The sequence below is a fragment of the Scleropages formosus genome, chromosome 20 (genome assembly GCF_900964775.1).
Source record: "Scleropages formosus chromosome 20, fSclFor1.1, whole genome shotgun sequence".
Classification (NCBI taxonomy): domain Eukaryota; kingdom Metazoa; phylum Chordata; class Actinopteri; order Osteoglossiformes; family Osteoglossidae; genus Scleropages; species Scleropages formosus.
This window is the reverse complement of record NC_041825.1, coordinates 8,914,231-8,934,940: the sequence shown is the minus strand read 5'-3', so window position 1 is coordinate 8,934,940 and position 20,710 is coordinate 8,914,231. Positions and strand designations below refer to the sequence as shown.

General features: G+C 42.8%; 1 protein-coding gene across 1 annotated transcript in view; it reads left to right on the top strand.

Moving 5' to 3' along the window:
* The first annotated feature begins 6,767 nt into the window (after positions 1-6,767).
* The window catches only part of LOC108927488 (axin-1-like), a 28,172-nt gene continuing 14,229 nt past the window's right edge, over positions 6,768-20,710 (top strand). Inside the window, exons 1-2 of the mRNA XM_018740826.2 lie at positions 6,768-6,953; positions 11,019-11,990. Coding sequence (XP_018596342.1) covers positions 11,107-11,990 — 884 coding nt within the window. The 5' untranslated portion in view covers positions 6,768-6,953; positions 11,019-11,106. The remainder of the gene's footprint in view (positions 6,954-11,018; positions 11,991-20,710) is intronic.

Below are 20,710 nucleotides of genomic sequence, written 5' to 3'. Positions count from 1 at the left end.
ATCTCTGGTTGGGTTTTCATAGCGATCAACACTGAAATTACTGCACCTAACCCTGAATTTATTAACAAATACCAAACAGAGACTTGTCGTCCTGTGGATATTGCAGTAATTGCCGTACGACTGTGAACGAGCTACTTCGTAACTCTGTTCTTTATTTTTCCGGAATGCTCTGGATGTGCCTCAGTGTTGCTCTTTGTATAATTTACCTATTCCAGTCTCAAACTGTGATTTACTGATGAATTAAAAACAATAACTCCAGTGAGGATCACACTTCCCCACACAGTTACCTTCTTAAGTTAGAAAAGCCTGTAAGCTGTCAATATCACACATTAAACACACACAATATACCATGATTTAAGGCACAGGCTACATTTTAGATATACTTATCTCAGCTGTCAAATGCTTTTTTACATAAAAGAATCTACTTGACTTGGCAAAGTACATTAAATTTTTAAATACATTCCAGAATGCTCTTAAATTTGTGAAGTCATCCTCAGAAATTACTACGCACGGGTCTTAGTTTTATAAAGTTTCTTGGATTATTGCGTATATTGCAGAAAATAAGATGACAAATCTAGAAACAGAAAAGACGTAGGACATGATTACATAAATTAAAAGTTCAAATGTATATGACTAAGTTTTATCCACAGATCATGTCTATCAGTTTAATGGTAACTTTTCTCTTGTTTGAAGTTCGGAAATATAGAGAAACAGTCTATAGAAATTTCCAGTGTTACATGACATTTTTGTTGATTTATGCTTGTTGAGGATGGATTTACTTTATGTATTACAATACAGTTTAAAAATACATATATACATTGTATAGCTTTTTACAGTCCTGCTCCTTGTAAGTTTTAATATGTGTCAGAAGCTTAATTGGACTATTTTTTAAAGAGTTATTTTAGTGATAAAAACATGTTTTATTTCTCTCATGCCAAACTCAAATACATTTGCAGAGCAACATAAGAACTCTTGATTTATCGGTGTTGTTTAGATAACCTTGAGAGAGATTAAGTCACAAAATGTCTGGTATTGCATTGATAAGCCAATAATTATCTTCTAGCTTGAAATGGTTTTTTTGATCAATAAAATTGATAGTTTTCAAATTCTATCAGAATTTGGCTAAATAGAAGGTGTAAGGCAGCTAAAATAAAGCACCTTTTCTTAATTTTAAGAACACATTTTAAGTTTTGAGTTTTTAAACATAAATGAAGATGCAGGTATTAAACTTTAAATGTCCATGTAGCCTTGGCAGTTTTAAATTATGCATATTGTTCATCCGTAAAATATATCTATTCCTTATAGGAGCTGCGATCCATAAATGTATTATCCTTGTCACTTAATATATGAATAGTTTTACAAACCATTGTTGTGCCAGTTCAAATCAAATAGCAATATGGAATGAAAATAAAACAAAATGCAGTGTACTGTCATTTGAGGATCATAAGTAATGTGATAAAAAAATAATAATAGGTGTACAGTGTATGCAAAATTACGCATAAATACATAACGCAAAAACCTGTGAAATCCTTAAGTATTCTGCTATTCGTGCCCTCCACACATTTGAGAAAATCATATTGTTTAACAGTTGCTGTGATTCAGCCTATGAATTTAAAACAGAATTACAGAACCTGTAAACTGCCTGGCAACTACTCTAAGAGTAAATATTTATATAGATGCTATATATTTCAGAGTCAAGTGAGCACTTGTGCTTTTGATTGATGAGTGAACATCTCTGATTTTACTCTTATCGTTACAGCCCTCTAAGCAGTCAATGACTTAGTTCTAACAAAACTAAACATTTTAGCTTTTCAGCTCTATTCAGTGAAATGGATAATGACAAAACACATTATATATCTTACTATGACATATCACATTTACATAGAAGACAATTGCAGACATGCGGCAGTTACAGCTTTTTAAGAAAAGGACAAAAGAAGTAGTACAGTCATGGCAGCAAATACTAAAAGCTATAACTGATATTGCAGTGAAAAAACTTTGTCTAGAAGTATGGAGGCGGTATAATTTATGCCGATGCCCGTCACATGTAAGGAGTAACGGAGACACTGCAGTCAACGTGCAGGCCGACGTGTTGAATGCACCACTTTGCCGTAATCACGTGGCTCATGTTTCATATGTCGGTGTTGCCCGTGATCAGATTTGGATGCTCCCATATCACGCCGATTGCTTGTTATAACCTTTGGCTCGCTTTTCCCCTTCCAGCTTTGATGGTGTAAGGATTGTGTTGCTTTTTAATTGCCAGGAACATTTACTTCATATTGTGCTGCGCGATTTCATTTTCTTCTTCCGAATTACTGATGACTCTTCCACACCCAGCAGAGTTGCTACCTGGATGCTGAGAGTTTAATGAGACCCTGTGGCAGTAACGTATAAATTAATACAAGTTCGGGGGCTTTACCGCGAGACGATCTGGGTGGTTGCCTAAGGAACGGGAGAAGTGGTGTCCACAGGGTACGGCTGAGCTGGTGCCTGGCAACCCTATGGCTCGGGTGTCAGACCAGATCGCAGAGAAGTACCTTTTTCACACAGAGAGCGGGTAGCAGGAGCAAAGACTGATATGGCAGAAAAATTTTCCTCCTCTAGGGTGGCATGTAAGTGTTATAATACTTTCCCAGGACCTGGAAGGGTCTGGCTTTCACATCCTTTGCCTATTATGAGGTACAGCTCCAATTATTTATAATTATTTTTAATGAGTGTGCATGTGATCGCCCTCCAGTGGACTAGCTTCCCATCCAGGGTTTGCCTTGCCTCATGCCCTGTGCTTCCCTGTTAGGGTCCACACCACCAGGACCCTTTACTGGCGAAGACGCTATTGAAAACGGATGGATGAATGGATAATTATTTGTTACTTCTAATGTTTGAGGTCTGCAGCCTGTCTCATTCTGGACCCCACTCTTCAGAACATCACTCTGTCAACATTGTTATAATTTACAGCTGGCAGTGTATCAAATAATCAAATATTTTTAAAATAAATAATTCTGAGGTATGGCTTAAGCGGGTTACGGAGGGTAATACGTCTTCCCGAATCATGCTTGATGACAAAAATTAAACCAAAAGCTCTGTATGATGTCCAGTTGTCTAAAGATGTACTCCACACGAATGAGCTAAAAAAAATTAAAGGAATATAGTATGAGTAAATTACATGGAATTCCGATGACAGAGAAGCAATTTTAAAAAGTGCATCATTATTATTATTATTATTATTATTATTATTATTATTATTATTGCTGGGCATTAAGACAACAAAAAAAATTCTGCATGAAGCACTTGCTGACTTCCTTATGTATTTTATTTTTCCTTTTTGACCACTATGCTCCATACCTTTCCATCCGCGGTATCGATCACCGCTCTCAGTCACCCTGGGGATTTTTAGTGATGCTTGGCATGTTTACCTTCGACTTTCCAGGATAATTCTGGATTTTAACCCCTGATTTATGTATGAAATTGAACACCGTCTCAGCCAAAATGGGTTTAAGTTATTAATCCGCTGTTTTATCCTACACTGAGAGATTAAATGATATGGAGGTCATGTGACGACACCCTAAGTTGATTTATGCGTCTGTCAATGAGCTGTCGTGCGCATGTGTGGGCCTGTGGTTCAAGAGGTCTTTTACCGCACTCAGCAATGGGATGATGTCTGCAGTGTCCATGTGAGCTCATGCGTGGCGGTGGGACATCACACTGGAGGTGCAGTGAGAGTTTTCACAGTCTTGGTGCCGCTGTGTCTTGGTCTCAGTGTCTCAAGGTCTTAGTGTCAGATTCACGTTGCGTCAGTATCTTGGTGTGCCAGCATCGGTCTCTCAGGATCTTCATGTCTCAGAGTGTCAGTGTGTCAGTGACTTAACGTCTCGGCACCACAGTGTCTCAGTGTCGGCCTGCCTCTGTCATTGTGTCACAGCGTCAGAGTTTCATTGTCAGCCCGTCTCCTTCCCAGCTAAGAGTGAGACAGGAGGACACTGAGACACTGACACTGTGATGCAATGACACTGACATTGAGACACTGGCAGAACATTATGGCGAAGTGACACACTGAAACAGGCACTGACGCCGTAACATAATGGCACTGACAGTGAGGCCGGCAGACACCGAGACAGTGACGCTGCGACCCGGTGACACTGACACAGGGAGAGACAGTGAGACACTAAGGAGACACACACTGAGACACTGACACTGAGAGACTGACAGGGAAAGACAGACACTGTTAGTGTCATTGCATCACAGTGTCAGTGTCTCAGTGTCTCAGTGTCTGTGAGGTCTTAATGTTAGTGTCATTATGTTACAGTGTCAGTGTCTGTTACAGTGCGTCATTGTGCCATAATGTCAGTATCTGTGTGTGCCAGTGTCTCAGTGTCAGTGTCATTGCATCACTGTGTCAGGGTCTCAGTGTCTGTCTGTCCCTTTTGCCAGTATCAGTGTGTCATGGTGTCGGTGCCCATCTCAGTGTCTGTGTCTCTGGCTGTCAGTGCCAATTACCCCCTCGGAGATGGTGCTGTAGGTGTAGAAGAGCCTCGCCCACTCTGTGCCTGAGCGCCAACGGTGCTCCAGCGGTGCGGATGGGGGGGGGGGGGGGCTGCTGAGTGCGGCAGTCGGGAGCGGCGTTCTGTGTGCGCGTGCGTGCGTGCGTGCGCGCGCGCGCGTGCGCGTGTGTCCGCAGCGCTCCGCGGGCACTTCGCTGTCACTCACCGGACCGGACAGCTCCTTTGTGGAAACACTTTCACTGAAACGCAACAGGTAACTTCACCTCTTCCTTTTTCCCTCGGAGTCACATGGAAAATTAAAATTCGACACTTTATCATGTCGTTTTTCGGATATTGTTCTAATCTAATACGACACTCACAATAATTTACTGGACAGAATCAACGGCGACTGAGAATTATAAACTAGTACTCGCATCGTCAAGTTATTTCTACATTTATGCTGCTGAGTGTCACTGACAGAACACATGATGATTTGGAAATATATCATATCATATGTCAGTATTTTATCGTTGAACAGTTCACGGAAGTTCTGCTTTCCTGCGAAAATTATTTAGGGTGATCATTGTTTTCTGGGCGGTTATGAAATTGTTATGATTTCGTGATGATCCGAACAATTGTGTTTTCAGACTGACATCACTATGCGTCAATGTGACACATTTCGGGGACATTTCCTGCCGTGGCGGACAGGGAAAGTGACACTGGAGTGGGGGTAGTGCTACTTTTTTGAAATATAAACAATAGAAAATTTCGCTGTCTTTGTTTTGAATGTATATCCGACACCGCATTGCTGACATATTATTCTTGATACAGCAGATATAAAAGGAAAGTATGTTGAAGGGCCTCTCTCTGCAAGTCTTTTTTTTTTTTTTTTTTTTTTGAACCAGCTTCTGGGTGAAATGCAAAATGATGGTATACTGTTTCTCATTTTGAAAGTTTCCTTCTGAAAATATAACCTTATCGACACATCTGGATAGTTTCAGATACATTGCTGCTGTTGCTGTGATTGTTGCTGTTTTAGTCAACAGCAGGGCTGTGCCGATGTGAAATACTGGAGCTCCTCCAGTACAGCACAAATATTTATATCTTATTTGCCCAATTGAGTTTTGATTTGAGAATATTAAGCTGCTCAGGAATGTGCTTCATTACAGGATCAAGTGGCTCCTGTTCATTTGAGCAGAATTGAGACCACCCCGGTTTATAATGACTTGCAGTGATTTAAACCGGGGCAGTTACACTGCACTTTAATCTAGACAATCTGCAAAGAAATTAGTGGTTCTGAATAAATAGTCATCTTTTTCTGCATTTTTGAATTGTTTATGGGTGTGTGTGAAATTGTTCTTCCATTCGGTAAAGATTTTTTTTATAAAATGGAAAACTAAATTAAACCTGGGTAGTGTAGTGTATTCTGTGGCAACACTTCAATTAAGTTTTATTTTATTTTTTTTTTTCTTCCGATCTTTCATGGCGTTGCTGAATATTATAGTTTCTCACCGTGGTTTTCACAGATGGCTGTGGTTGGAAAATGTGGTGTTAATCTGGTTTGCTTATAAGTGGATTTGTAGACATGTTTAACATTAATAGTATTCTCCATGCTCAGCATTTAAATATTATGCAGCTGATATGTTACAGCAAAAAATAATTAAAAATGAAACACTGTCAAGGACTGTGCTGCGTGCTGTATGCATAGGTTTTGTCTGATTAGCCTAATATTGCAGACGAAGTAAAAATGATGATAAAATATAGTCCTTGATACGTAGTAAAGTTATGTCTTTGCGTTTACATAGATGTATATGACATTTAAAAAAAAAAAGCTTTAGAGGTTACGGACAAATGTTTTAATGTTTCTTTTAGGCAAGCATGCGGAAATTCCATCGGGGAAAGCCATAAAAAGGCATAATTTAGAACGTGTAGCCTAACGTTAATAATTAATTCCAGTTTTTAATTTAAAAAAATAGTTTTAGCAGCTCTCACGTAATATGCAGAAATAAAATATGGATTCGAACAACATGCGTTTCTGAACGGATCTCTGATATGAACATTGTAATTTTCAAGGACTGAAGTTAGAACCTTAAAAAGAGGCCTGATTTATCGGGAATATGTAGCGGTTTATTGTTTTGGGGGAAAAAAAAAAAAAAAGATTTCTCAATAGTGCGGAGCCTCCAGCCGCCTTCTCTTTTCATGCTGCATCGCGCGTTGCCACCAGAGGTGGCGCTGCTTGGCACCCCCTGCTCGTCCGCTCGCTCACACACACTCTCACTCGCACAAACGCGCACACACACTCTCCGCACAGTCAGAATGAGAGTGTGAGACAGAGCCATGGAGAGGTTCAAGGGATCGCGCCGCTCTCTTTGTTATTTCCTAAGAGTTGCGGAGCGCCGCTATGACGCGACTCGCGGCGAACTGTGAGCGCACGCACTCCAGATGCGTTCGGCCGCAGAGGGAAGCCTTTCACAGGTACAGCGCGAAACTTTTTCTTTCTTCACCCCCCCCCCCCCTTCTTTCCACTAGCATGGTGGACCGTTTGTTGCGGTAGTAGTGCGGGATGGAAATGTGCCGTCGCCTCGGTGTCTTTGAATCGCCCTGCCTGCCTCTCCTGCCTGTCTCATCGATCACGTCGGAGTGTGTGAGGCTGCCGGCTGTCGCGGGGCATCGCCGGTGGTGCTTTTAACGCGCCCGCCGTGTGTAAATCACCTTCCGAAGTTGTGTCTGCTAACGAAGGGCCTGGCGTGCGTGTGTGTGTGTGTGTATGTATGTATGTATGTATGTATGTATGTATGTGTGTATGTGTGTGTGTACACACGTCTCCTGTGTGCCAGTCCGTGCGCGCGCGTGTGTGTCTGTGGAGTTTGTTTCTGGCCTCCCCTCCCCCCCCACACCACCGTGCCCTGCCTCGCAGGCCGGGACTCGAGCTCGCGCTGCGAGGCTCTTCACTTCAAAGCGCGGGCGAGCTGTAGCCCTCCGAGCCGCGCGCTGGCGGAAACGCGGCGCCTGCCACACACAGCCAGCCAGCGTGTGGCCCCCTTCGGCTCCGAAACAACTTTTTAAAGCACCAAACTGTCCTATTTTTAAATAAATAACCACCTAATGAATAAACACTCGGCCGGTTTTGCGACTTGACCGCACAAACCCGAAATTTTAAGGAAAAAGAAACACAACGAAAAAGAAACCTTAGAGTTGTGCTGGGAAAAGGTATCACTCAGTTAGCTATACAGGTAGCTACACACACTCACTGCGTTTAGTTGTTTATTCATTCAGTAAAACGCGAATGGAGGCAAAAGCCTGGGCTGGATAATGCATCAACACGAGTTTATGTGCATAAAAATTGGATGTGTGCGTGCCGGCGTGGGCACTTTCGCCTCAGTTTTTTGGATTTAAACTCGGGCGTCTGAGGTTCGGTGGCCCTTGTTTTTGTTCCCGTGCTGCTGCTGGTAGCGTTGCTGAAGCTAGCTGCGTGTAATGGCTGTTCGAGCCCGACGCCGGCGGGCTGCCGCTGCTATAGCAGCCATTCGCGCTCGACGTCCGAAGAAGGCGGTCTGTGAGTGAAAGCGTTGCCGTTACGCGGCACTCGCTTGCCGGCTGGACGCGGGCCGCCGCCGCGGAGCTCGGAGGCGGCCGGTGCTGGACGCCGTGGAGGCTCACAGCGAGTCGGGCTCCTCGGCGAGCCCTGTGCGCCGCGCTCGCCTTCACATGGTTTCCGCCCGACGCGGACCTCCGTGGCATGGCCGGCTTTCAGGGTATTGAAATTAACATTAAAATGAATATTTGTCCGCGCTGTGCGACTCTGTGTGTCTTTTACACCCCGAACGTTGCTGGAAACGGTGCGCTAACACGTGGCTAGCAGACTAGCTGGAGGAGTTTGTTGAGGTTCGCAGAGTTGCCCACCGCCACCGGCCGCCCTGGCTGCAAACATCTCGATTGTTCTCCGCTCGCCAAGCAGGCTTCCGCACGAAGCCTCTTCGTTTTAAAAAGTAATTCAAAAATATAAAAATAAAAAATAATTGGAGGGGTTAGTTTCCCCCCCACTACACGAGAGCATTTGCAGTCAAATTCCTTCGAGTACTGACGCGGCGGCGGGGCTCCTGAAAGTTAGTGAGCGTAATGATATATTTAAAATATAATTTAAAAAAAATAAATTTGCTTTTAGTGGATGTTCTTGTGGCATGAGGATTTGGTACTTTATTTTCTAATTACATTGGGTCAGTCACAGTGGTTCTGCTTTTTTTTTTTTTTTCCCCCCCTCCTCAGGGTTAGTGTTTCTCATCATCATGTGGATGAACACTGCAGTCCTTACACTCCTGCATTTCTTCATTTCCCTGTAGTTTCCCTCCCAAATGACTTCTAATGTTACCAACAGACAATTATTTACTCATTCATATAGCTGGGTAATTTTACTGGAGCAGTTTAAGGTAAGTACCTTGCCCAAGCCAAGGCTACTACAGCTGGGATTCGAACCTGCAACCATCGGGTCCAAAGGCAGCACCTCTAACCGCTACGCTGCCAACTGCCCTGTACTACAACCTGTTTAGTGCTGCGGGACACTTTACGCTGAGACTGGGCCTCTGCGGAGGCCTCGCTTGTGTACGTTTCATGTAAAAGGCGCCGTTGCGGCCTTCGCTTGTCGGGGTGACGTGGACCGGCTCGTCGTCGGGATGTTCTCGACAGCCCTAGCATTTACATCATTGATGTACATTTAGCTGATGCTTCTCACCAGTGATCTCCAGCGTTAAACTGCATTCGCACAGCTTCCGTTGCCCAAGGCCGGAGCGACGGTCTGCGTTTTAATTTATTTCTTTTTTTTTTTTTTTTTTTTTTTTTTTAAATTGCTTGGTAATACTTGTGGGTAGTGACACGGTGAACGGACTGCACTTGTAGGTTGGAGCCAAAGTATAACCGGCGGTGTCGTGCCCTTGAGTTTTCGTACCGTGAATTTCTCTCGTATAAATGCCCAGGTATATAAATAGCTAATAATGTAATAAATATGGAATGTTACTATTGTCAGATTTTATGAAGTCACTGTTTAACCTCTGGGGTTAAAAAAAAAAAAAAGGTAAATTGAATGTCTACTTATGAGGTGCAGGTAACATAGGGGTTAGGGTTGTTGTCTCGCAACCTGAAGATTCCTGCTTCAGATCCCACTCCTGATGTAATTCCGATCAAGGTATTTACCCTGAGCTAATACAGTAGGAATGCCCTGTTGTGTAAATGGGTAGATGGATAGATATTGGATGAGAGAACAAAAAAACGGAAGATGTTTCCACCCGATTTAAACCGAAGACCTTCCGCGTGTCAGACGAGTGATAATGATGCTACGTTATGGAAACTGCTTCAAATTGTTGCGGAACTTATCTAACATCGTAGCATTGTTGGTGAAATGAAGGTTAAAATGGGATTTTTATCAGCTATTGTTATTAACCTTCATTTAGCCAACACCTGCTCGGTGCAACTTAGTTTTTAACACAGTATCATTAACACTATCAGCTATTGTCACATGAATATGATTGTTCTCTCCAAACCAGTTAGTGTCGTGGGAGCTCTACTTGGTCTGTATCCTCAAGACATTCCTACTTTGTATTTAAGTGCATTTATTTACAGCAGTTTGTTTTTTTTTTTTTCCAGGTTATTCACCATTTGTGTAAGCTGTCTCTCATTGTATTATTTGGGTGACACGGTGGCACAGCGAGTAGTGCTGCTGTCTCGCAGCGCCTGGGTGGTGCGAGAGAACGTGGGTTCGGTTCCTGCTCGGTCTGTGTGGAGTTTGCATGTTCTCCCCATGTCTGCGTGGGTTTCCTCCCGGGTGCTCTGGTTTCCTCCCATAGTCCAAAGACATGCTGTTCAGGTTTCCCCATAGTGTGTGAGTGACAGAGAGAGTGTGTTCCACTGATGTATAGATGAGTGACCCGGTGTAAATAGTGCATCTAGCAGTATAAGTCACATTGGTGAATAAGGTGTGTGGGCTGGTAACACTACCTAGTATCCATGGTAAGTTGCTTTGGAGAAAAGTGTCTAAGTGAATAAATGTAATACAATCTGGTGAATATTTTTGCTGTTCTTTATGTACCAGTGTTCTGCATAGGAGGTTTTGTTTGTCACAGAACTGCAGTGTTGGTGGCTGTAATACAGTTCGAATGTTAGGGTTAAGTAGGGTCGCAGCAGTACTTCATTAAAATAACATTCTGAAAAGTGTTGTGATGGTGAAATACTGAAACTGAAAGTTTAATGGTATTGTATTGGGATGCATAGTCTTGCTCTGAAATTTCAGCATAATGTCTGTGAATTAATTTGTCATGGTTTTTATATGAATCAAGTCTGTGACATGGATGATGGTTCTCTTCTGATCTAATGTTCACAAGCACGTTTAAATACTAATGCATTTTGTGTTTTTTTTTTTTTTTTTTTTTGATAAATGCAAAAGTTCTTTACAGTTAAATGTTGAGTTACCTTTGAACAGTGGTGTAGTGGCACTTTTTGTCACTTGAGGTGCAAATAGCAGTCCACTCATTGTTTTCCCTTGTCTTCTAGGAGGAATTCTTCTGCAGCAGTTCTTGTAGAAGTCTGGATTCAATTTGTGTGAAACTTTGGCCATACTGGGACTGGACACGTGGGCGTTATGAGCGCGAGCGTGAGAGAGAAGGTGTTCCCAGTGGACTTAGGTGCCAACTTTACTGAAGATGCCCCGAGACCACCGGTCCCTGGGGAGGAGGGTGACCTGGTGTCCAGCGATGCTCGGCAGTATGACTACGGCTTCTGCTCCACCAGGGCCGAGACCCTCAAGGGTGAGGCCTCCACAGCCACACCTCGACGGCCCGACCTGGACCTGGGCTACGAACCTGAGGGTAGCGCTTCCCCCACTCCCCCTTATGTGAAGTGGGCTGAGTCCCTCCACTCTCTGCTGGACGACCAAGATGGCATCCAGTTATTCAGGACCTTCCTCAGGCAGGAGGACTGTGCCGATCTCCTGGACTTCTGGTTCGCCTGCAGCGGCTTCCGGAAACTGGAGGCCAGCGAGTGCAGCGAGGAGAAGAAGCTGAAATTAGCCAAGGCCATCTACAAGAAGTACATCCTGGATAACAATGGGATCGTGTCCAGGCAGATCAAGCCAGCCACTAAGAGCTTCATCAAGGACTGTGTGATGAAGCTGCACATCGACCCGGCCATGTTCGACCAGGCCCAAACTGAAATTCAGACTTTGATGGAGGAGAACACGTACCCCGTGTTCCTGAAATCTGACATTTATCTAGAGTACACCAGGACAGGCGGGGAAAGCCCCAAGTTGTACAGCGAACAGGGTTCCACGCTGGAGAACGGCAAGGTTTTACCAGGTTATTTGCCCACCCTCAATGAGGATGAAGAATGGAAGTGTGGCCAGGAGGCAGGAGGGCACCCGGTACGTGATCCTGCCCCCTCCAACCTGCTGACTGAGAAACTGCTGATGGAGACCGCTCCGCAGAGAGCGGTCCCTACCAAGAGATACCAGGACAACCAGGAGTGCAGGTAAATCTGCACCGGCAACCCAGTTTCCTCTCCCTAGGCTTGTTAAAGTTCTAGAACAACCTAGGGTGGGTTACAAAGTAAAGTTTGCTTATTCCCAGGTGGTTTCGGTCCTGACAGAAAAGGTTGGAGCGCGACTAGATCAAGAGATCTTTTTCCCTTTGAGCATGACTGACTGCAGCAAGGGAGGAGAATGCGGCACAGGCTCCGGCGTTTGTTACGCGCAGGCCTGGTGCGGCAGAGTCGGAGGCCAGGCGCTGCGCTGGTTGTTCTACGACGGAGGCACGAGCGCTCAGTTTCCCACACAGGTGTTCTGCAAGACAGGCTTTTAAAGATGAGTAAGGGTTTCCAGAGAGGGGATCAACTGGTTTTTCTCTGTAAGATCTAATGGCAATAGTGTGAGGGGATGGATATAAAACATCTGTTCAGCACATTGTGGTGGTGGTGCTGGGGGGGTCGCTTTCATGGAACTTCAAGGCTAACACGCTAACTGAGAGCATAACCTGAATATGTTAACGTCCCAACATGTGCTGTCCAGGTGATAAGGCCACCCTACGAGTAATGAACTGTACTGCAATGTTCCAGTTGGACGTCTTCCTAGCCGTTCTGGTGTTAAACAATAAATGTTCATATTCCGGTCATTCATGACTAATACAAATGATGCTGCAATTATTCTGCAGGGTGGAAGGCGTCTTGTGAATATTTAGCTTTATTTTGAGAAAGTGCGAATACCATAGAGTCCGTTTTACTTAGTTGTTAGAGAAGTGGGGGTTTTGTGTGACGGGAGAGCTTTGATCATAGTCCGAGCTGGAAAAACGTGTTTACTGATGGAAATACCGTCTTATGGATTACAGCGTACAATATTAGAACGTCTAAAAGAAATAATGAAATATATAATGCTCATCTCTTTAATCCAAGGTTTGACTAGTTAGTCTGAATGGTCACTAATAGATAGTTGCATGTTTTTTGTTGCCTGTTGTCTTGTATATAAGAGCAAAGTATTGTGGTACCGCAGGTATGTTGACAGCCATGTTTTCAAATAATTCCGTAACATTGAAATTACCATTTTTTGAAGAATAAGAATAGTTTCAAGTGATTTTAGCATGACAAGGATAACCACAAGCTTTCTGAGCATTTCACACATTGATGCTCTGCATGCATTTATTCAATAAGCGATGATAGGTTTGTATATTACTCTGTTAACAGTGATTTACTCTTTTATGCAAAAAAAAAAAAAGGTAGGAGGGTATCAGGATTTGTCTATCCTGTGTTTTATGCACCTACTTGAACGATGAACCTCGGTGCAGCAAGTGGTAGGTAACAAACTAGGTTTACTTGAGTCACGTGTCTGCAGCTATGTCTCTTTCTCTTAATGTAATGCATAAATTGTATTTTTGCTGAGATGTACGACTCTTCAGACAAAAGCGTCTGCTAAATGAATAAATGTAAATGTTATGCAGTGCAGTAGTTCTTACTGTACCAATTCAGGAAAATTACCTTTCTCAAGGGTACAATGGCAGGAGTTGGGATAAGGCAGTGGCTTCATACATGGCCACATGTTGCTGTATGTGTGGTTATGCAGTAGAGAAGTGGTGTGAGGCTTTCCATCAATTTTAATGTGAAATTATCTGAGTATTGGGTGTAGACCTGAAAAAGTTACAAAACGTATGAAACCATCAATCACCAATTAGTTTCCCTTAGTGGGATCACTAGTCACTTTTTTTTCTTGAATGTAATCCTTACCTAGTTGCTTTGATGCCGTGTAACTGAACCAGCTCAAGTGGATGAAACATTAAAATGAGAAAATCCCACATCTCCCTTTGAAGACACATTTATTTATGTTGAGGTTCTCAATATTTAACAGCTCATTACAAGGCATGTTGAGGTTGTTTTCAGCACTCAGAATTCATAAAACAGTTGTGAAACCCTGCCCCCCCCCCCCCAGTTTTAAAATATTAATTTGACTAACTTCTGTTTGCTGTGTTGATTTTCATATGGCCAGTTATAATTCAAGTAATTGTAATGGATTTAAAATTTGCATGTAGAATGAAATCAAAAGGCATGTTGCACATAATTGGGGAAAAAACTGAAAGCATTAAAAGAAATTATACTGTCTCTTGTGTATTAACGGGAACGACTGGAATACAGGAAACTAACAAAGTTTCACTGATGGTCATTTTAAGAAGTCGTGGTCATGTGTTATGAGCTTGACCTGCCCTGGGGAACAAATATCTCTGGGCTGATTCTGGTGCTCATGCTGATCAGTTCTCCTAGTTTGGGCAAAATGCATAAATCACGTCAGACCTACGGAGTTTTGTGGCTCGGATCATAGCTGATCATGGTGTCATCCTGTGTGTTTGCTTGCACAAAACTAATTACGTTTTTAGGAGCTAGAATTGCCCAGATAAGGATGAGTAAAATTCTTATATGTTAATAATCCTCTGCTAATCGTGATATTTGTGCTTCTGTGCAGCTAACGAGGAAAAATTAGTAGAAATACTTGACGCCTTCGTTTATCTCAACAGCTTTTTGCCGCATGTAGTTAGAGATTCATATATGGTCCTTACATAGCAGTGTGTGTATTCGTATTTGAAACTGACTAAAGCATTAATGGAAAATTAAGAAGGAAATGCAAAATTATTTTAATATTGATTGCCGAGGATCTACCCTTTAGTACTTCTCTAGACTTGAAAATAACTCGTATATTTGGGAAACATTGTGGTCCATCTTACCTGTGTCATTGTCACCCCTGCAGGCCTGTGGCGATAACGACTTGTACACGTGGCACATCCCTACACTCGCACGCCTGTTTACGACTGCTTCTTTTATTATTCCGGTAAATTACAGTGCCTTTGCAGTCAGATATGGAAGGAGGTGTTAATGACTCTTCTGGGGGCCAAAGTGTAGAAATACTAATAAAAAAACACAAAGCTTGGAAGCATCCTCTTTTTGAGGAGTCAGTTTTCTCCCCGTATTGCTAACAGCGGTATCCCCGTATACATTACGCTGTTCTGCCCTCGCTACGGCTGCACTCCCATAGTGCTCCGCACACACACTTGCACAAGCGCTTATGCATTTGGCAGATGCTTTTCTCCAAAGCAAAGTACAACTCAGACAGATTGATCATTTCATGCTGATAATCTTTAGAAGCGAACATATCTATTTTCTGCTGCCCCCAGACTGCAGTGATGTCGGAGATGGGTGTGTAATGTGTTTTTATTGTTGCCGCGTAAGCGCTTTACTAGGGAACACACATGGGGACCAGCAGCCCCACACCTTGTCAAGCAAAGGCTCTTATTTAGTACTTTAAACTGGTAAAATATTCTCATTTTTGTTTTGTCCAGCTTAGTCATATCATTGCTGTTCTCGATAGTCCATTGTTTTCGTGTGTACAGTCTTGTGATGTGTGCAAAGTGCACTTCATAATACTACACTGTCAAGTTCACTTTTGTAAATGTTCTAGTAAGTTCGAAATCATAGTCCAGATTTATTTATTTACTAGTGCACCCGCTCAGTGATTCAGTTCTGCTTTGTATCTTAAGATCGTGGCGAGTTCCGTAGATTGAAATACCGTAAATAAGATGATCTTGGGACCGAATGTCTGGCCGTGAACCAGGCCACCCCCTCGTAAGCAGCGTTACCCCTTTCTCAGGACGGCCCTGTCCTCAGGCGTGAGCCACCTTTCCCCAGAGCCTCTCAGTGCTGCGGGGAGAGGCGTCTGTAGGTGGAGAGAAGTGCCAGGCGCAGGCAGCCGCTCTGTGCCGGCTGCCCGTCTTTACCTGTGATGATTAATTTAACGTTTCCTTTAGGAACTCCCCCTCGTATAAATTAATTAGTTTGCACTTTTGGCATATTTTGGAGCATGAGCAGCGTAAAAATGAAGACAGTTTGACTTCAGTTTCAGTTTTGCCTTTTTGCATAGAAAGCTGCATCAGATTAGATGGTATGTGGTATTTCGTACTTGGTTGTTGTACCGCACTGGTAAAATCTAAGTGTTCTGTGGTATAAAGGCTCTTCAGGTGGGTGACATATTGGATAGGTGCATAGGTAAACATTGGGAAAGGTGCTTTGTGCATTTTTATTAATTCCTTTTGCCTGCATTGTGGAAACGTCTGAAAAAATATTTATTGAATATTTAAATTGCCCTTGTGTGACTGGAGTTGAATACTTGGACACAATGAGCAGAGTAGTGGGAACTTTCTAGAAAAGGTTTAATGGGATGTAAGGTGTGTGTTGATTCTGCTCAGCGCCAGTATTTCACAGTTGTTTTCTTACAAGGTTTTTTTACACACACATGCAGTAGATAAAGGCTATCATCTGTCAGCTTCCACTTTTGTATCCCTTGACAAGGTATCTCACGAAAATGCTGACTTGGATAGCAGTTAGTGATAATATTAGTTGAGTAATGTCAGTGATCGGTGTTCAAGGCTCCTAGGAGCTGGTTGCAGTTCTGTTTGACAAAGACCACCCCACCTCTCCCCTTTCTTTCATCATCTTCCAAGACTTGGACTAGATTCCGCATGATGGAGCAGTAACATGTACGTACACTCCCGAATTAGTCTGTAGTTCAGCTACTTTGCTTCAACTTAGGCCGTAATTCGATTTATATCATTCTGTGTGTGTGTGTGTGTGTACACACCCGCATGTTGTAAAACATAAAGCAGAGAATGATATCAAAGTCCAAGCAATGTTACCAGTGTTGTCCACCCAGAGAATCTCAGTCACTTATTCATGGATGCTCCAGTGAGATTGAGATCTACCCCCTGCGTCATCCCCGGGGCCCGCTATAAATTAAATAAAACGGTAAATCCCCTTTGACCAAGTTAAAAACACAGTAAAATCCAATTTAAAAGAAAACTGGATCCAGAAAAGACAAAATGTACAATAAGCAGTTTTTCCCTCAAAGTTGCTAGGAGAGCAGTAGTTAGTTGGTAAAATCTGTCTCGACTGGGGAAAAATTGTTTGACAGTCTGATCCATGGATGTAATTCATCCTGTAGAAATTGTTTGAGAGGAGTATTTCCTTCAGGATTCTCCACATAACTCACAATTTTCAAATTACAGCGGCTTTTATTTTTCACTTCGTCCATTTTCATCTGATAAAGCTAAACTTTTCTCTCCAAGGTGGCTATTGATTCAGCTTGCAGTTTGTCGGAATCCTCCAAAGCAGAGATCCCGTATTATCCCGACAATACGATTTTAAAACCTATTTACGCAGTCAAAGCGGCTTTTTCTTTTTCTTTCTTCAGTAACTACAACGGAGGGCAAGAGTTTCTTTAGTTTGGCATCGACGACTTCCAGCTCGTCCAGCTTTGTAAGCAGACTCTCCGTATTGCTCGTTTGGTTAGACATCTCGTATATCACCCTAGACCAGATATCATTTGGCCAGTTGTCTCTTGATCCGTGCTGAAAATCCTTTATCTGAAGGTGAACTAGCACAGCCGACAACAGAAGAGGAGGCCAGAACATGAATCTCATCTTCATGAATTTGAAATGTATTGGCTAGGACAGGAGGAAGTGGTAGATTTTGTCATGCTTTGTGTGTGGTTACCGTAACTGAGAGATGCACTGTAGGTTTCATATCCTTCATGTATTGAATGTGGGAATGATGACTAATAACATTTCCCAGCACCCATGAGCACATTTAGCATCTTTTGATGACTACTGTGTTTCAAGTGTAAAATCTCCTTAGCTGAAATTGGAGGTGATGTGGGAATTATGACATAGCCTTAAAAGCAAGGGGGTACTGAGGACTGGAGTGGGTTTTGGCAGAAATGCCTTTTATGATGGATCAAAAAGCCTACTTAATAAAGAAGCTTAGCAGTATCCCTCAAATGGAGAGGATGCATATGTAAGTTATTTCTGTGCTGGCAACTGTGCGTACTTTTTTTTTTTTTTAAAGACAAAAAACAAGTATAAAGCGTTAGCTTTGCTTGTATACTTGTGTATTCCTTTTTAATATAATGAGGTATAGCTGAGAGTACAGAACAAAATCTTGTTCTTTAAATGCCATCGCTTCTTTCCCTTCAGAGGGTTTTTGTTGAGCTTCCAAACATTTTTACGTCTTCGCATAGAACGCTAAAACCCCTGACAACTCATAATTAACAAGCCTCTGCAGATTGTATAAACGGCTTGCCCTGTTTTTGTAATGTGTTTTGGTACGCACAGGAAAAAATGAAGTGTGAGAATAACCATCAAGATACATTCATACAAACGATACTGTTACAGCGTGCAGTCTGCATGACTCTGGGCGCATTTCTGGTCGTGTGTGGTTTGCGGCCCTCCCTTTGTTGCGTCCCCAAGGGTTGCATTGTGTGTGGTCCGCTGTGCAGCGAGACTGTACTGACCACACTCGCTTTGATCTGGCCTGCAGTGGACGTTGCTTTGAAGCTTTAGGAAATGACAGTTAGGAGAACTCCAAAGCTGTCTCTAGAGCAGCAGCTTATTTTAGACGCTGGTTAGTCAGTGTTTTCGTTTACTATGGTATATGCGTTTATATGTTAGTAATTCGATAATGTGAGAGGTACTCATTGTTTAATTCTGGAGTTGTTTCGGATGGATGTAGCAATTTGACTGGTATGATGGAAAAAAATGTGCTGCTTGGTGCTCAGTCAGCAGTATCATTGTTGGGGAAATGGTTAACATGTAACCATTAATTTGTGTCTTTGACTATTTTTAGAATTTTCTTCAATCTGTATAATGCATATTACTGCAAGTATATATTTTTGAAGTAATTGAAATTTGGCTTTATTCATATTCATTGTTAAGATCACTCTTCTAATGCTGGGCCACAGTGGTCTGGACCCTATCCCAGAAGCATAGGACGTGAGGGAGGGTCACCATGAACGAAGGGTAGCCGCATGCACACACTAACTCCACATTTTTCGCAGTATATGAATGTAGTTACCAAGTCCACTCGAAATGCGTGTCTTTGGTACTTTGTGAGGAGAGCAGAGCGCTCGGAGGAAACCGCAGAAACCACATGTAAACTCCACACAGACTGAGTGGGCATTGAGAGACTACTTATTTCCATTTGAAATTAGTTTTAATTTGAGTGTAGTTCAAGGTTAATAAAAATGTTGTTATACAGCATATTTTTATTATAGCCCTATCCAGGACTTTTACAAAATTTTTCAGCAAATATGCTGAAATCTATCCGTTTCACTTTTAATGATTTTACAGATAATGAAGCGGGGGGGGGGTGCAGCGGCGCAGCAAGTTTGTCCGGGTCCTGCTCTCTGGTGGGTCTGGGGTTCAAGTCCTGCTTGAGGTGCCTTGCGACAGACTGGCATCCCGGCCTGGGTGTGTCCCCTCCCCCGCCAGCCTTGCGCCCCGTATTGCTGGGTTAGGCTCTGGTTTGCCGTGACCCCGCTCGGGACAAGCGGCTTCCGGCTGTGTGTGTGTGTGTGTGTGTGTGTGTGTGTGTTAAGCAAAGTAACCAAATGCTGGCACACACTGTCCACCCTTATGTAATAAATTGAATAGGATAGGATCGGTAGTTCATGAAATCCGCATAGCTCAGGTGCTGTGAGACTCCACTACTTGCTGTGCCACCCACTTTGTTACCGTTACGTTTTTTTCCTTAGCTGTATTTTTTTAAGGATTCCTGTTGTCTTGATTCTCTGGAAACATGTGAAAAATCATGCAACTAAATAGCACTTCTATTTGAACATTCAGTAAATTGTAGTAGTAAATTATTTTTGATTTTATTTGAAAGAAAATACTGCTCTGAATACTGTTCAGTTTGAAGTCCTGTGTACATTGTCTCAAACAGAGAATCCTTAACTGCTCTGCATTTACTGCTTTCTGGTAATCTTGAGGAAGAATTGAAATGGTATTGAAATTGGTTCATTGCTTAATCCTGGGAACGATTGGAGGTGTAAACATTAAGTTCACTTTCAGGTGACGTGTGTGTGTAAAATGAGTAAGAATCCTTGATTTAGGGGAATAATAGATACACTTGTGCTAAAAAATGCTTGAATTCCAGTTTTTTTCTTTTTTTTTTCTTTTGAAATTGGTGTGGGATGCTGATTCGGTTCACTTCCGCAATGTTTACAGCTTAGGACTGGTTGTGTCTGGGTCATTGGAATAGCACCTGTAGGAAGAGGGATTGCGTAGGAGTTTGTGGAGCTTGTAATATCATCGTTAGCTTTCAACTTAATGTGCGTGCACACACATGCACACACTGTCTAAAACCGCTTGTCCCATGTGGGGTCGCGAGGAACTGGAGCCCAACACGGCGCAGCGCTGGAGGGGGAGGAGACACACCCAGGACGGGACGCCAGTCCGTCGCAAGGCACCCCAAGCGGGACTCGAACCCCAGGCTCACCGGAGAGCAGGACCCGGTCCAAACCACTGCGCCACCGTGCCCCCCCAGCATAATGTAGCTCAAAGTTAAAACATTTTAGGCAGAATTTTTAGGAATTTATTGCATCTGTATTTGAGGTTTTTACAAAACCCTACATACAAATTAACCAAGAAGCATCTGCATTAAAATATTGATTGTGATTTATTGGTTAAAGTTACTGTAGTTACAAAGTTAACAGCCCTCTCCCAGTTTGTAAGTTGGCTAAACCCTTGCAAATCTGTGACATTGCTAATTTTCAGTTTAGAAAAACCTAGTTGGAAATTTGGTACAGAAAAGAAAATACTTAATTTATAGACCAGGAATTGCTGTCCGTGTTTTGTGAACAGGATAAACTGCGATTAATCTGATCCCAGCTT